The sequence below is a fragment of the Hemiscyllium ocellatum genome, chromosome 43 (assembly GCF_020745735.1).
Source record: "Hemiscyllium ocellatum isolate sHemOce1 chromosome 43, sHemOce1.pat.X.cur, whole genome shotgun sequence".
In the NCBI taxonomy this organism is placed as follows: Eukaryota; Metazoa; Chordata; class Chondrichthyes; order Orectolobiformes; family Hemiscylliidae; genus Hemiscyllium; species Hemiscyllium ocellatum.
Window position 1 is genome coordinate 29,866,896 of NC_083443.1, and position 17,219 is coordinate 29,884,114.

Below are 17,219 nucleotides of genomic sequence, written 5' to 3' on the forward strand. Positions count from 1 at the left end.
AACAATTCAACTTGATTTCTACGATAGGGAGTGATACAGTAGTCATTGCAGGCTATTCTGCAAAGGCTGTTATGGTGTTCAAAACTGACATTAGTGTTATGTCAGAGCTTGGTATGGCATTGCTGCAAGAGATCATTGTTTATGTTAATCATATAACCATAACGTATAGAAGAGGCCCTTGGGCCCATTGAATCTGTACCGCCACAAAAATATACTGTAAACATACTAGTCTTACAACTAGTTTCCTGCAGTAAGCCCGTTTCCTTGGATGAATATATGAAGTACAGTATCATACATTGAAGTACTTTTTGAAGATTGTACAGTTTACCTGCCTTCGGGTACCCACCAAACAGGGCAGTCCAAACTCCCATCGCTTGCTGGGTGAAAAAGGTTTCCTCAAAGACCTTCTACATCTCCTACTTTTCAATTTGTAAGTGTACTACTTGTTTTTGATCCTTCGACTAAGGGGAATAGCTGCTTTCTATTCTTCATGTCCAAGCCCTTCACAGTGTTTCGCTCTTCAATCTGGTTTGCCCTCAGCCTTTACTGTTCCACATGAAACAACCTGAGCTCATCCAGTCTCCCTCCAGAGCTGAAATGCTCCATCCTAGGCAACATCTTGATAAATCACCTTTGCATCCAGATTAGCTCGAGTGGCCAGAAGTTTATGTTGCTGCGATACTGAATTTTTAACTTTTCCACATCCATCAGGTGAATTAGCTGGACCACATCATGTGCTATCTGGTTGTACAACCTTCCTGCATTAAGTATCTCGATTGACTCCTAACAAAACCCATCATACCCTCACTTTTATCAAATTCAATGACCCTTCATTTGTTTAGCTTCGTCTGCTGGTGGTTTTGCTCTCTGACCACCAGTGCTAGGTGCCGTGTAGCCTACCTCATCTCTGATCATTACCATTTCTCTTCTGATGCACTTCGTTGAGATCACCTTGTTCACTAGAACCATTTACCCCTAAAAATACAGATCATCCACTTTCTCCTATGCTGTCTTAACCATTCCACTATTTTCTTTCGGACTATTCTCTTCAGTATTTGCCACTGCACCAGTTTCCATATCATTTGCAAACCTTGTGATTGTACTCCTATGTTTAAGTAAAATCATTAATGTACCCAACAAACAGTAAACGCCCAGCTTGGGGCCCTGTCAAACCCAATGGAATCAAACTTACAAGTCACCCACTGCTCCCTATTGTAACTGTGGGTTGAATCATGCCCTTTAGTATGACTTCTCTATTTTTAGACTTTATTTTGTCTGAAATAAAGGGCAATGCTCCATTTACCTTCCCAGTAACCTGTTAAACTTGAACATTAGCTTTTAGTGATTCTTTAATGAGGACCCCCAAATCCCCCTCTGCTGCAGCCTTCTATATTCTGCTTATAGTCTCATGTTTTCTTGCATTATATTCCATCTGACAAGTTTTTTGCCCATTCACTTATCCATTCTGCTGGTTGGGTTCAGTGAGTGAATAGAATTTGGTGATGATTAGAAACCTTTCCTGTCAGGTTGAAAATTCTTTATGAAATCTGTTTGGGCAGCTTTGCTCCAGTTCTTGGTAGGCAAGAACAGTACGCAACTGCGGCTAATCGATAATCTAATCCAGAGAAACTCTGGGTTGATTTGCTTTGGGAAATTGGAAATGAACCAAATTGAAGGTGTAAAAGTACCGATTCAAGACGGCTTAGGGAATCCCTGATGGACTCGACCTGTAAGTCTCTCTTGGTTCGTCCGGAGTTGGTACTCTGTGGTAGTCTACAATATAAAACTCTTACAGTATAGTTTAAGTTATTATCTTTATTTACCAATGGCATTAATGTTACATTATAACACTGATACTTAGAAGTCAGACTTGAGCTAAGGTTCGAAAGCCATTAGCAAAGTAGTGGCGCCAGCCACTTAAGAGCCCTCTTAGGCTACTCTGCATATTGCTGCATACAAGCTGTCTTCATACAGAATTTCTTTTTAAAATTACAAAAACACCACGTGTCCTTAATTAGATAAGAAATAATAAAATGGCAAAAGTTTGCAGAGGAAAAACTCATTGACAGTTCTGAGTACGCTTGACTAATTAAGCTACATGCACATCAAAGTGGGAAATCTTGATCCAGCCAGGTCCCAAATGGCCAATTGCTTTGACTAGATAACCTTCCCTTTTAACAGTACATCATAAGAGGGACTAGTCTAACCTATGTGAGGTGACCTTGCTCAACTAATATGTCCAATGTTGTCCTACAAAATGGCCTTTTCTTTTAAAAATCATCATAGATTTCCAGAAGGCAAATTAAATTCATAACATTCTGGATCTTGAGCTCCAGGGGACAATCCACAAACATTCAACCCCTGACAAGCCAGTGTGCACTCAAATCAGACCACAAAGAGTTCATCTTTCCACCAGCTTCCATCCTCTGTCTCTGTCTGTCTATATCTTGCTCTCTCGCTCGCTTGTTCTGTGTCCCTTGAACCCTTCTGACAGTGAATGTAATTTACAGAAGAATGTTTTTTTCTCTCTCTCACTCACATAAACATCTCCCAACTTACTTACTATGTCAGATTCAGCCTTCATGTTTTCCTAGTGAGAGTAATGAGACATTCATATTCCAGAACAGTCAAGATGAGGGAGCTGAGCTTCACCAATTCAAATCTGCTCAGTGGGGTATACTTGTAATAGGACAATCCTGATATTTTCATGTGTATTTCACTCAGCTTATGGAATTACAAGTTCTTTTCCTATTGAGTATGAGGTTTGTTAAGAGTCTTCAGTATAACCATAATTTTAGTTATCTGACATTCTACTGTGAAATATGTGCAATCTTCCAGCTCCCGGCGTGAGAAGGAAGTACTGCCACACCTCCTACAAGTGAACAAATGTTATCATCTTATTTATACCAATCCATTGGCACTAGAGACAGATGTCCCCAATTCTTCTGAACAAATGGTCCCCCCTTTCCTGGCCATGGTCAAGCGTTTTCTGTATCTCCTATTGCAAATGTGTCATATGTAAGACTCCAGTTTCTCAAAAGGCAATACTGTTAAAACTGATTTTTGGGAGAATAGGGAGGAGTGCATAGTGTTTTTTATGCAAATTTTACTCTGGGGTTTATGGTGTAAATACTGTAGGAATTGTATGTTTTCTGAATGTTTTAACTTCTGTGAAGTATCCAAATAATTTGAAAAGATATAAAACCAGCCTAGTTACTAGTTTAAATGTTACTAAATACAGATAATACGATCATATTATTATCCTTACGACTGAAGGGATTGAAATGCTGAAAAAAATGTAGAAAAAAGACCCAGTTTTACTCAGACGTGAAATTGGAGAGGGGTATAACGAGTAGCGATGGATAGAATGGAGTTTGTATGTTGGAGAAAAAATTACTGCAATTCTGTCACCAGTGGTGGACAGGGTGGGAGGAGAGAGCAGACGGTTGATTGGGATGAGAAGAGAGGATGCATCCTTGAAAGGGGTGTAGGCCAAAGAGGGAGATGAATGTGGATTTTGAGCTTGCTATGCACAGAGCTATGGAGCCACTAGCCAGTATGATGGGATAGAGTTCTCTTGACAAAGTAAGTTTTATATTAGATGGAATTTAGCACCATTGCAGCGAGTATTCTACTCTGTACCCTTTTTAAAAATAACGTCTACTTTTATATTTTCTGAGTCAGAAAATTATATTTTTAATTTCATTCACTCTTGTTCCAGTACTCATATGTGCTTTATGTTATAATTTCCAAATCCGTGCCATGATGCTCATAGCTTGAATTTTGAGTATTGGCGCAGTTTTATAATGTGGTATATGCAAACTATTTTAAAAGCCATTCAAATGTTGCAGAGCTATGTATATACATGAATCATGCAGACAAAATAGAAGCAGAAGTAGACCATTTGACCCTTTAAGCATACGCTGCCATTCAATGAGATCATAGCTGATCTGTTTGTGTTAAAAATTCCACATTGCCATCTATCCTCAATAACCTTTAATTGCTTTGGCAAACAAGAATCTATCCACAATGCACACATCCCACAGGCAAATTAAACAATTCAGATTAATTTTAGTTTTGGAATGAAATTAAAATCAATGTTACCATTAATTAAAATTACTTTAATTCTTTCACTTTTTTCTGCTTCAGTTTTATTACATAAATATGTTTAGTGCAAATTTCTGATGGAGCCGAGTCTGTTTGGAATGTACTCACTGGTGTTTAGTAGTTTAAAAAAAACAATGTGAGGTTAAAGTCCAATAGGTTTATTTGGAATCACTAGATTTCAAAGTGCTGCTCCTTCATCAGCTGGTTGCAGAGTTGTGACAACATAGGCCTTTTAGTCTTTGGCTGAGCAGCAAGCACAATGTGAAAGGCCAGTTGGACATTAGAAATAACCTCAAGGATAATTTTGGGGAAGATATTGCAAAATGCTGTTCACTGCATTAAACTGGAATGTGTGTACAGTATTGTGCCACACATGATTGAGGATTGGCAGAAAAGTTTAAGGTTCCATGCCCAGTTCCCCGTTAGTTTGTGAATCCATGTTCTGAGTATATCATTGCCAGACTTGTACATCATTTTGGACTATTGTAATGTATCATTAAGTCAATAAGAGATAATATTAATTGCTTTCTGCAAGTAATGTCTGCATTCTGTGAATATAACTGAACAAACTTCCGTCAATTCTCTCTCTTTTTTCAGGCTTACTTGGAGTGGTTTTCACTTGTGTGCAGGATATGATCAGTAATGTATCTGAAGATACAACTCCCAAGTTCTTAAACTATGGGGAAAGTGGCTGATGCAAGGCTCTTGAAGGGTCAGTGACCCATTTTTACTCCTTGCTGAATGATTAGTCCTGCAGAGATCATGCTTGTGTATAATATAACATTGGTAATATTAGCTTGAGATCCAGAACAGATGGAAGTACAAAGTGGGCATCCACCTTATGTAGCCAAGAGTTGAGGTTATGCTGAAATGGCAGTGGAGGAGACTATCAATATTGGCCAAGTTGTCCCAGACCTAAGTTACTATGTTTGTACTAGCACTGTTTTTAAAACTGATTTGCCCTTCCTTTTTATATTGTCACTGTGCAGGAAGATGTTTGTTGGTGGACTCAGCTGGGAAACAAGCAAGAAAGATTTAAGGGACTACTTTTCTAAATATGGAGAGATTGTAGACTGCGTAATCAAAATGGATCCTGTGACTGGGCGCTCGCGAGGATTTGGGTTTATCCTCTTCAAGGATCCTGAAAGTGTAGACAAGGTAGGATTCTGTGTTCACTGCCAGTTTTTAACCTGATTGTGTCCAGGTTAAATGAGGAATCCGAACTACCACTTGAAATTACTCAATTGTGATGCTGCATAAGGTTAAAAGTAGGGTTTTTGGTTTCCATTCTATTTTCTCTCCCCTCTTTTCAGGTCTACTGATGCCAATGCCATTCTTTACCTAGTGGGCAGACAAACTGCTCTGGGCTGCTTCCAAAGCTACCTGGGCCATGTGATTGGAACATACTTATTTATCGGATTGGCCATCTTCATGTGATGTGGTGTGGTGGTTCAATGAAAAGCATTCAAGGAATAAAATTGCTTTGATATAATGCATTATATGCCAGAGCATCCAGAATGCTTCAAGTTCACTATGAACTGTAGTGATTGTTTTTTGTAGGCAAATGTGGTTGCCATTTTGTTTCAGAATCCACTCAGAAGAGAAGTAATGAGATAGGTGACTGGTATTCTGGTTTTTGTGCTGGTTGCAAGAGAAATTATAAATACAATACCGTAGAGCTTATTTTTCTTAGGCTAATACTCGATCTTCAGTCCTTCTTTTAACAGGTAGTTTGAGACTGTCTCATTTGACGAATTAACACCTCTCTTAAAATACAACCCTCAGTGCTTCATTGTATTATTGTTCCAGGTTACATGTTCAAGTTAGTGTGCAGTGTGAATTCACAACCATTTGACTCCAAAGATGAAACTTTTACAATAGTTGGAATACCAATCAGCAGAGAGGGATCTGAAGAAAACTTCCATTTATTGGATTTGTCAATCATCTTGGGATTCCTCAGATCAAAACTACCAAGCTGCCCCTCATTGGGAGGGCTGACATGTGCTAATCCTCATGGTCAACATTGAGTTTCCTAGGCTGAAGATTGAATGGTTGTGGCTATGAGCAAACTTTTGTTAAAAAAAAGTTGGTATTCTTTCAGCTGAAATTCAGAGTTAATTCAGTTTTCCATTTAAAAACATTGTACTCATTATTGAGATTTGCACTGTATATGTAGATGTTGAGAATGCCCTGAATCCCCTGTCCCTTTTGAATTAGTGGTAATCTTGAAGAATGAATGTATCCCAAGGCAGTAAAACATATGTGCATTGTTGAGCTTGTAAATGCATTTTATAAAAAGATTGCTGATTGGGAGTGTCAGCCCTGGGGGCATGTGATGGTCAAAACAAAGTAAACTTGTTTTACTCTTCACTGAACACTTTATTTTGGGGATCAAACCTCAAACAGGTTAGTTGCTTTTAAAAAAAAATCAAGTTCCTTTCATGAAGCATGAGACTTGGGTTCAAGTTTTGTGCAGTTATGTGTAGAAATTTCTCTTGCTTCAGTGTGCAGTAGAATATACTGATGTTCTAATTGGCATCATCAAAATTTTAATTTTACAGTAAGTGATAAATTAGAATTCAGCATGAATTCATAACATCTCTTGTATTCCCGGGATGTGTGGAAGCAGGGTATTCAGGTTCAAACTTGTTCTACTAGATCAAGGTTAATTAGTGTCTCATCTTCAGTGACTAATTGTTTTCGTTGCATATTGCTGGATCCTTCTGTCTAACAAAAACCTTTTTAGCTTGTTAGTGAAGATGGTTTGAATTTCTGCTTTGCTTTGTGTGGGGGGGGGGGGGGGGGGGCGGAGGCGGGGGGGGGGAAGTCCTCCTTAATTTCATTGTTAACTAGCTCAGTTGTGGTTTTCAGTTTACTTGCCTACTTGTTCTGGAATCCTCTACAAAGTTTTTCTGTATGTGTCACATTGAATCCCTTTATCATTTTGAATACCTTCACTAAATTACACCTTAACTAATTCAAAATTACGAATTAAAATGCATAATCTGTTTTCAAACTGTAACCCTTTGAGGTCTGGTATCATTCCAGATACTCTAATCTGCATTGCATCCTCTTCAAGGCTGGTGTTTTTTTCCTGCAGTGTTTATCAGTCAGGCGTTATTTTTGAAATGCAGTTGCTGTCAATGTTGCCAAGCCCTGTAGCTAGAATAGCGAGGGGGACGACAGCCAGTTGATCTGTTGTCATTGTGAGAAATGTTAAATTAGTGCAGCAGATTTTCACTTCCAGCTGGATGGTGTGGATGGGGCATTGGTTTAAAATAAGGCACCTTCAACAGTACTACACTGATGTATTGACCTAGGTTGTTTTTGGGTCCAAATTGGAACTTGCTTATCACCTTTTGACTTGCATATTGAATGTGATCAGTATACAGAGTTGACACTAAGATAAAGTGTTGGCAATCTTCATATTTTGGATTGTGTGTGGATTCATGCTCTTAGCTCATGGTCTCAATGTTTTTCTCATGTTTTCTCATATGATGTGAGCATTGTGGCTGGTCAGCATTTATTACCTCTCCAAATTGTCCTTGAGCAGGTAATGGTGAGCTGCCTTCTTGAACTGTTGTAGACCTGTTGTGAGTCATATCACAGTGCTGAAAGGGAGGGAATTCCAGGATTTTAACCCAGTGACACTGAAAGAACTGCGATATATTTCCAAGTCAGAATGGTGAGTGAATTGGAGGGCAACTTGCAGGTGGTGGTGTTCCCATGTATCTGCCTTTGACCTTCTAGATGAAACTGGACATTGATTTGAGAGCTGTTGCCTAAGAATCTTTGGTGAATTTCTGCAGTGCACCTTGTAATACACATTATTGAGCATTGGTAGTGAAGGGATTGGATGCTTATGATGTGATGCCAATCAAGTGGACTACTTTGTCCTGGATGGTGTTAAGCTTCTTAAGTGTTGTTGGAGTGCCCCCATCCAAACAAGTAGGGTGTGTTCCATCCCACATCTGAATTGTACCTTTTGCCTTGTAGACAGTGAACAGGTTTTATTGGAGTCAGGAGATGAGTTACTCTCCCTAGTATTCCCACCCTCTGACCCATTCTTGTGGTGTTGTTTATGTGGCAAGACCAGTTGGATTTCTGGTCAATGTTGAGAATGGGGGAATTCAGTAATGTAACACCATTGAATGTCAGACCAAGCCTGAATGTTATCCACATCTTGTCACATTTGAACATGAACTGGTTCTGTATCTGAGGATTTGCAAATAGTGCTAAACATTGTGCCACCATCGGCAGATATCCCCACTTCTGATCTTAAGATGGAGGAAAGGTCATTGATGAAGTAGGTGAAGATGGTTGGGCCTGGGAAAATACCCTGACAAACCTCAGCTGAGATGCCCTGGATCTGAGATGACTGACTTCCAAGAAATACAACCATCTTATTTGTCAGGTATGAATGCAACCAGTGGAGCGTTTGTCTCCTGATTCCTATTGAGTCTGGTTTTGCTCGTGCTCCTTGATGCTATTCGAATGCAGCCTTGATGTCAAGGTTGTCACTTTTGCCTCCCCTCTGGCATTCAGCCCTTTTGTCCATATTTGAACCACAACTCTACTGAGGGCAGCAGGTGAGTGGCCCTGCAGAGATGGAAGGTTGTGTGTGTGGGAGGGAGGGTGCTGGGGGTGGGGTTGCTGGGTGGTGGGTCTGTTTGGGATGCTCTTCGAAAGGTTGGTGTAGATTCAATGGGCCAAATGTCCTGCTTCCACATTGTAGGGATTCTATAAGGAGGTGCTGCTTGATAGCACTGTTGATGACACTTTGCATCACTTCACTGATGATCAAGAGGAGACTGATGGGGCAGTAATTGGCCAGGTGCAATTTTTCCTTTTTTGTACAAGTCAGAGCTAGAGACAAAAAAAACTGCAGATGTTGGAATCCAAAGTAGACAGGCAGGAGGCTGGAAGAACACAGCAAGCCAGACAGCAGCAGGAGGTGGAGAAGTCAATGTTTTGGATGTAACCCTTCTCCAGGACAGTCTTCCTTGTTTACGGGACATAGCTGGGCAATTTTCCACCTTGTCAGGGTTGTTACTCTACTTGAGAGATTCTCTAGGCAAGATCTGGAACACAGGTCTTCAGTACTATTGTTGGACTGCTGTCAGGGCCTATAGCCTTTGCAGTATCCAGTTCCCCTAATTATTTCTTGATATCACATGGATGAATCGAATTGACTGAAGACTGAGGACCAATAGAGGAGGCTGTGATAGGTTCCACCCTGCACAGCTGGCGGAATCTTAATCCCAGAATGTTGAGAATAGGGGATTCAGCAATTTAGTGTTGTGTGGTGCTGGAAAAACACCAAGCATCCAAGGAGCAGGCGAATTGATGTTTCGGGCATAAACCCTTCATCAGCAATTTAGTGTTGTTGAATGTGAAGGCAGTGGTTGAATCTATTTTTTGTTTTGGGAGATGATGTCTGTCTGGCACTTGTGTAGTATGTAAATTCCTTGGCACTTATCAGCTCAAGCCTGAGAGTTGTTCAGACTGCCTTGGTATCTGAAATCATAAATGGTACTGAATATTATGCAATCCTTGAACTTCCCTAGCTCTGACCTCATGATAGATACCAAATTGGCTGAGTGGTTGGATAAAGGGTAAATGGTGGATGGATATATGTTGGGGAGTTCGCCAGGTGTCTGTATTGGGAGCCTTTTCCTGATTTACATTAATGGTAGAGACCATGGTGTACAAGGAGCAGTTTCAAAGTTTATGGATAATACAGAACTTGGAAGCATCGTAAACTGAGAGGAACTGTGTTCCTTCACTGCTGGGTCAAGATTCTGAAATGCCCTTCCTAAGGGTATTGTGGATGTACCTAGAGCAAAAGTCTGCAAAAATTCAAAAAGGCAGTGCACCACCATCTTCTCAAGGGCAGCCGGGGACGTGTAATAAATGCCAGCCCAGACAGTGACGCGCATTTTCTCACAAGTGACTTTTTTTAAAAATGGCACTGTAGAACTCCAAAAGAACATCATCAAATTGGTTGATGGATAGGTGACAGATGTAGGGAAGTGTGAGGTGATAAATTTTGTTAGGAAGAACATTGTCAGATAATACAACAAAAGGGGATACAATTCTGAAGGGCGTGTTGGAGCAGAGGGATCTGGATGTATAGTGCACAAATCATTTGAATGTGGCAGGTCAGAAGGTGACAACAGTTAATGAAGAGTACTGTATACTGGGCTTTATTAATAGTAGCAAAAAGTACATGAGCAAACAGAATTTGTATATAAGATACTTGTTATACCTTAGCTAGACTGTTGTACACAGTCTTGGGTGCCACACTGCAGGGTGGATGCAAATTCATGTGTGAAAGTATAGAACGGTTTACAAGTATGGTTCCAGGGATGAGAAACTTTGGGTTATGAAGGTAGATTTAAGATGTTGGAAATGCCCTTGGAGAGAAAGTGGCCAAGTAGAGATATGATGGAGGTTTCAAAATGATCAGAGTTTGAACAGCATGGATAGACAGAAACTACTCCCATTCATAAGTTCAAGAGCACATCGATCTAAAGTGGTGTGCAAGAGAAGCGAATGTTGAGTGAGAAAAACTTGTGCACAGTGAGTAGTTTGGGTCTGGAATCTATCTATGACCTGGAAAAGTAGTGGCAACATTCAGGAGGGCATTACATTGTTTCTGTTTAAAATCATGTGTAAAGATATGGGGGTTAGGCAGGAGCTTGGCACTAAGTGACGATGCTGTTTAGGATAACTGCAGATATGAGGCCAAATCACCACCTGTGGCACTTCCATCATTGGAAGGAAGGTAATTATTCAAACAGTCAAAGATGATTAGGACAGGGGGCCATGTTCCTACCTGTTGGCCAGGAGGCCTGAATTTAAAAAAGTATCTACTCCAGATATGTGTCATAATGTGTCTAACCAGGTTAATGGAAATATCAACGCTGAGGAACTAAGGGGTTCTAAGTCCACTTGCTCCAGATGCTTGTGGCTTAACAGGTTGTATTAGAACCATCCACCCTGAGAAACTAAAGGGTTCTTGTGGTGAACTGGTAATGTGCCTCCCTCTGAACAAAAGGCCCAGGTACAAGTTCAACCTGGGTCATAATATGTCTGAACAAATAGATTGAAATATCTACGTCGTGGAACTAAGGGGTTCTTGTGGCACAGTGGGGTTGTCCCTACCTTTCAACCAGAAGCTAGAAGTTCAACTTCCACTTCCATGGAAATGTGTCATAGTGTGGCAGATTAGGTTGATTTTAAATACAAAAGAGCTGGGTTTTCCCCAAGTGGGTGGATGGCTCCTGGACTTGAAAAGGATCTCTGGGAAATGGTAGAAATGGGTGCCCTATGGGTTTGTCACGAAAATACTTGAACTAAAAAGGTTCTTGTGGCTCAGTGGTTGTATCTCTACCTCTGAGCCAGAAGTCCAGGCTTCAGGTCCCACAGCTCCAGAGCTGAGTCATCACATGCCTTAACTGATTCAACAAAATATCTACACGGAAAAACTACTTAATCAAAGTGTTTTGGTGAAAAGATGGACCTCCAGTAGCCACAATCATCTGTGATTTCTACCTGCAAAGAATTTCTCTCTGAATTTGTTCGGTTCCTTGTTGCTACCTGTCAAGTGCGGCCTTGCTGTGCACCCCAGTTGCCTTCCCTTGTCCCTTTGAATTCAGCTCTATTGTCTATGTTTGAATCAAATCTAATGAGCTTTCTAAATGACTCTGACCCTGCAGTTGTCACTTTTGGTGCTGTCATGGACAGATTCACCTGTGGCAGGTCGAGTGCAGGGGAGACAGGACTGCGTGCCGTTGCTCTTTCTGGTTCCTTGGTCAAAGCTGAGTGCTATATCTTGTTTCATCCCTGTTAATCAAACTTTGTAGCTGTTACTTGTGTTTGAGTGGTTTGCTCGGCCATTGAAGAGCCTACCTTACTGTTTCAGATCAGAAGGTAGCAGATGTCTTTCCTTCAATGACATTGGTAAGCAAGATGGGTTTTTACAACAATGGGCAATGATTTTATGGTCACCACTAGACTAGCTTTTATTTCAAGATTTATTAATTAAATTCAAATTTAAACATCTGCTGTGGTGAGATTCAAATGAATGTCTCAAGGGCATTAGTTTGTGTCTATGGATAAGTTGTCCAATGACAACCCTACAATGGCACTCCTCCCCAGGTGTGAGCTAATGTAAGTAAATTCTTACATATGAGAACAAAGAACACCACAGGTCAGGAGCAGGCCCTTCGGCCCACCAACACTCTGCCGACACGATGCCTTGCTAAACTGAAAACCTTTTGCCTGTACGCGGGCAACATGCCTCTACCTCCTGCCTATTTGTACATCTGTCAAGATGCCTCTTAAATGTTACTATTGTGTCTGACAGTGTCTTCCAAGCACTTACCACCCTCTGTATTTTAAAAAAAAAACTTGCCTCTGACATCTCAAATCTTCCCCCTTTTATCTTAAATGTACCTCCCCAAGTAACTGACGTATCTATCCTGGGAACAAAAAAAGTCTGCCTCTCCATGCCCCTCAATTTTGTAAACTTCCATCAGGTCATTCTCAACCTTCATTGAAAGCAAAGTTAAGTTTTTCCAATCTCTCCTCATAGCTTATACCCTCCAAATCGGGCAACATCATGATAAACTGTTTCCAAAGCCTGAACATCCTCCTTGTAGTTTGATAACAGGAACTGTGCATAATATTCCAAATATGGCCTAACTAAGGTTCGTCAGAGCTGCAGCATAACTTGCCAATTTTTATACAATGTGCCCTGATTAATGGAGGCAAGCTTGCTCTTTGCCTTTTTGGCCACTTAATCCACTTATGTTGCCACTTTCTGGGAACTGTGGACCTGCACGCCCACAAGTATGTTGATGCTAATAAATGTTCTGCCATTTACTCTATACTTCACTCTTGCATTAGATCTTTCAAATACATCGCCTTGCATTTGGCTAGATTAAACTCCACCTGCCATTTCTCCACCAGGGTCTCCAATTTATCTGTATCTCGCTGTATCCTCTTGTAATTCTCTTTGCTTTCCATGGTTCACCAGTCTGAGTTATTCGCAAATGTACCAATCAGGCCACCTGCAATCTTTTCCAAATCATGTATATATGTTACAAACAACAGGGTTACCAGCATTGATCCCTGTGGAATACCACTGGTCACAGATCTCCAATCAGATAAGTTCCCTTTCACTGTTCCCGAGAACATTACAGAGCAGTAGAGGCCCTTTGGCCCGCGATGTTGCGCCGACCTGTAGAACCAATCTGAAGCCCATCTAACCTACACTGTTCCATTCTCGTTCTATGACTAAACCAGTTCTGTATCCATCTTACCAACTCACCCCGAATCGCAGGTGACTTCACCAAATGGCCGCCTCATGGCCTTGCTATAGTCCATATGGACCATATCTACTGCCATAACCTCCAATCATATTTGTCATTTCCTTAAAAAGCCAATAAAATTTGGGAGACACTGCCTTCCCTGCACAAAGACCTGCTACAATCGCTAATACTGTGAGTGATGCTGTAGCATGGTAGTTCCATTCTCGTGCAATTCTTTGTTTATAAGGAAATCGTGTAATAGCACCATTTAAACTAATGGGGATGGAATTGTGTTATAATCAATGCACTGCGCTTTAGAAACAGTGTCCCCAGTTGTTTAATCGCATTATAGCAAATTCGTGTTAATGAAATTCACCCTTATAGCAGAACAAACTTTAAGTCAATTTTTTTCCAAAAATGCATAAATCTGATAGGATGCCTTAAAATTTGTCTTCAGTAATTCCCTATCACTGACATTTGGGTCCCTGTTTGTAATTTCCTGGATTATCCCAGTTGCAAAGGAACCATGTTGACTATTCTCCATTTCTCTGGGACCTCACCTGTGACAAAAAAGGAAACAAAGACTTCGTACAAGGCCCCAGCAATTTCCTCCTTCAGCATTCTGGGATAGATTCCATCAGGTATTGGGGATTTGTCTACCGTCATGCTTTTCAGAACATGCAGCACCACCACCTTTTTTTTTTGTATCTTGACCTGCCCCAGAATGTCAACGTCCCCCAATCTGAGACTCACCATCCACCATATTCCCCTCCTTCATGAATATCAATGCAAAGAAGTTTGTTGAAGACCACACCTATGGAGTCCGGCTCCATACACAAGTTCCCTACTTCGTCCTTCAGTGGACCTAATCTTTGCCTAGCTACCCTCTTGCTCCTTGTACATGCTTAAATGACCTTGCGAATTTACTTAATCCTGTTTGCCAAAGATGTTTCATGGCACCTTTTAGCCTTTCTATTTGCTCTTTGAGGGCTCTTTCTGTCTTTAGTTTCCTTACACCCCTTTTTCTTTTTGACGGAGATCTCGATTTCCAAGTTCCTGAATCTTGCCAACCGTATCCTTCGTTTTCACAGGAAGACGCTCATCCTGAACTCTATGCCAGATATGCATTTACCCTCTCCCAGCTGCCCCAGTCTACATTCCTCAATTCCTGTCTAATATTGTGGTTGATGCCTTCCCTGAGTTTAGTACTTTGACCTGAGGACTGCTCTTATCCCTATCCATACATAGCGTAAAAATTACAAAATTATGGTTACTGTTCCCGAAGTGCTCCCCCATAAAACTTCCTTCACTTGGATGTGGCTCATTCCTCAATATCAGGCCTGTTATGGTGCCTTCCCTAGTTGGAATTCTTGCATACTATTTCAAAAAACCATCCTGACTGTCTGTTCTTCTAGTCTTACTGGCCTTTGTCTCAGACTGCTCTTCAGTTATTTTACTTTCTGACCTACTGCTCTGGTTCCCATGCCCTTGCCTCACTTCCATATTGTTGTCTTTTACGTCATTGTTTAGTCAGGAAGGAATGGACTTTTTAGACTTGGCATATTAAGATTCTTCCTTATCTCCATTTTCATTCTTCTGACTCTGAATATGTGCAATAGTCTTGGGCTTGGTCTTTTTTTGCTTGAGGGTTCTGATGGTCACAAATTCTTTCAAAGCATCTTCTGATGGTGGCAATTTCATGCTGGTTAAATAGTTTCCAGGGCACAGCAAAAGTGATCCTGCTCTTGCGTTTACATGAGTCAGTTACATGACTGTTGGTTTGGAGTAACATGTAGGCTAGACCAGGTAAAGGCAGTAGTCCCCTTCCCTAAAGGTCATTAATGATAATGCTGTCCTCGGTTGAGACTAAAAAATACAATTTCAGTAGTGTTGGAGAGTAATTTTATGCAACTGATTTTGCTGTGATGCTGCCTTTGTCCAATACAAAAATGAGTGACATTTTTTCACTTGATAGTTCATTGTTCATGGATTGTGGGGGGGAATGGGGGAATGGCAAAAACAGATACAACTTATCCTGATCTTCGAATATTCAGCTGTGAGTGCATGAGATGAATTTGGATGCCTGGAAATTCTTAACTGAGTGAAATATTCCTTGTGATGAATGAATTTATTCAGAAAGTAGCTCTGAAAGCAGTGTTTTGGCAATGATAATGATTGGACTTGAACCCTTTGCAAGAGCTTGTTTAATTGGCAGCAAAATTGGAGTTGGGAGGTGGGTTGGCATATATGCCTTGTCAGGTTCCTTAGGGAAGTGACACAAAACTTGAACTTAATTGAATTTTGACTGAAGCCAGGGAAATCCTTGTATTCCGTGAAATATTGCACTTGAGATTAGTATGAAATGGGTGCTGCCATATTAGATGTGTTGGTAATCTGAATATGTGCAACTGTTTGTTACAGTTCACTTCAGTTGTAATATGCAAGCTTTTAAATTTATGTATACATGCCCTTATACATAAAATGTCTGAGATGACACATGAATACCCTCTCTTTCTTAGGTTTATAAAGTACCTTTCACAATCATTGACCATCCTAAAGTGCTTTTGAATCAGTTACCCCTGTAATCGTGGAGCGAAGGCGATCAATATGTGAACAGCAAGGAACTGTAAAACATTGCCAGGTACCCAGTTTTAGTGATGCTAGTTGAATATTGGAGGGGAGCTTTTATGTTCACCTGAGAAGCAAATGGGGCCTAGTTTTAAGCTTACGTTGGACAGATAGCATCCCTGGCATTTCCCTTAGTCATGAATTTTAGTGTGAAATTAGACTGTTTAAATTTGCTACTAGCTATTGAGATGCCTACTCCTATTAATTTTAAATAGAATTACACAAAGTTTAATCTACACTAACGCTGTGTAATTGACATCACGCTGAAAAATCCCAGTTTTACAGGCCGAACAAGATTTTGTACATTTGGCTTGTCCTGCTGCAGTTTCTGTAATGCTGCTGTTCCTACAATTTCATCAGGGTAAATTCCAATGACTTTACCATCCTATCAATCATATTTCAATCTTTTCCTGTCAAGTTATGTTGTGAATTGGTGGTAACAATGCTCTCCTTGGTTGTGAGGCTGAGAGATGCAATATAAGTAGTGTTGGAGAGTGTTTTCATGCATTCTGCAGCTGATATACACTGCAGATGCCGTGCACTGGTAAGGGAATTCAATAGTAGGGAAGGCAAATAACTGAAAATGTGTTGCTGGTTAAAGCGCAGCAGGTCAGGCAGCATCCAAGGAGCAAGAGATTCGACGTTTCGGGCTAAAGCCCTTCATCACGATGAAGGGCTTTAGCCTGAAACGTCGAATCTCTTGCTCCTTGGATGCTGCCTGACCTGCGCTTTAACCAGCAACACATTTTCAGCTCTGACCTTCAGCATCTGCAGACCTCACTTTTTACTCGAAGGCAAATAAGAAATATAGTTTCCTAGATTATGTCAATCTTCTGAGTGCAGTTGCTGTTGTTTCCATCCAGGTGACGGGTGAATAATCCAAAAACCTCTCTCCAGCCTTATTATTGATGGAAGGAGGTTAAGTGATGACTCACTGGTTGTCGCGATGTCAACCTCTGCTTAGCCCTTTTAGCCAAGGTTTTGATGTGTCAACTTACTCATTTTATTTGTGACTACAAGGTGTTGATAGTCCACTAGATCAGACTAAAAATGGTCAATGCATGGTGTGAATGTTTTCTGTGTTTGAAACCTAATACTGTACTGCAGCAGCTGGGAGAGACTGTTTCATTGGAGGATCTACAACTGGATTGAAGAATTGGAATCCTT

The 17,219-nt window shown here is 40.7% G+C and overlaps 1 protein-coding gene across 5 annotated transcripts in view; it reads left to right on the forward strand.

The window, feature by feature from the left end:
* LOC132835114 (heterogeneous nuclear ribonucleoprotein D-like) overlaps positions 1-17,219 on the forward strand; it is a 33,821-nt gene that overhangs the window by 7,438 nt on the left and 9,164 nt on the right. For all 5 annotated transcript variants that reach the window (XR_009647283.1, XM_060854439.1, XM_060854441.1 and 2 more), the window contains exon 2: positions 5,097-5,265. Coding sequence is in view for 4 of the 5 variants with exons in the window: in XM_060854439.1 (XP_060710422.1) it covers positions 5,097-5,265 (169 nt within the window). In the remaining variant the exon portion in view is untranslated. The remainder of the gene's footprint in view (positions 1-5,096; positions 5,266-17,219) is intronic.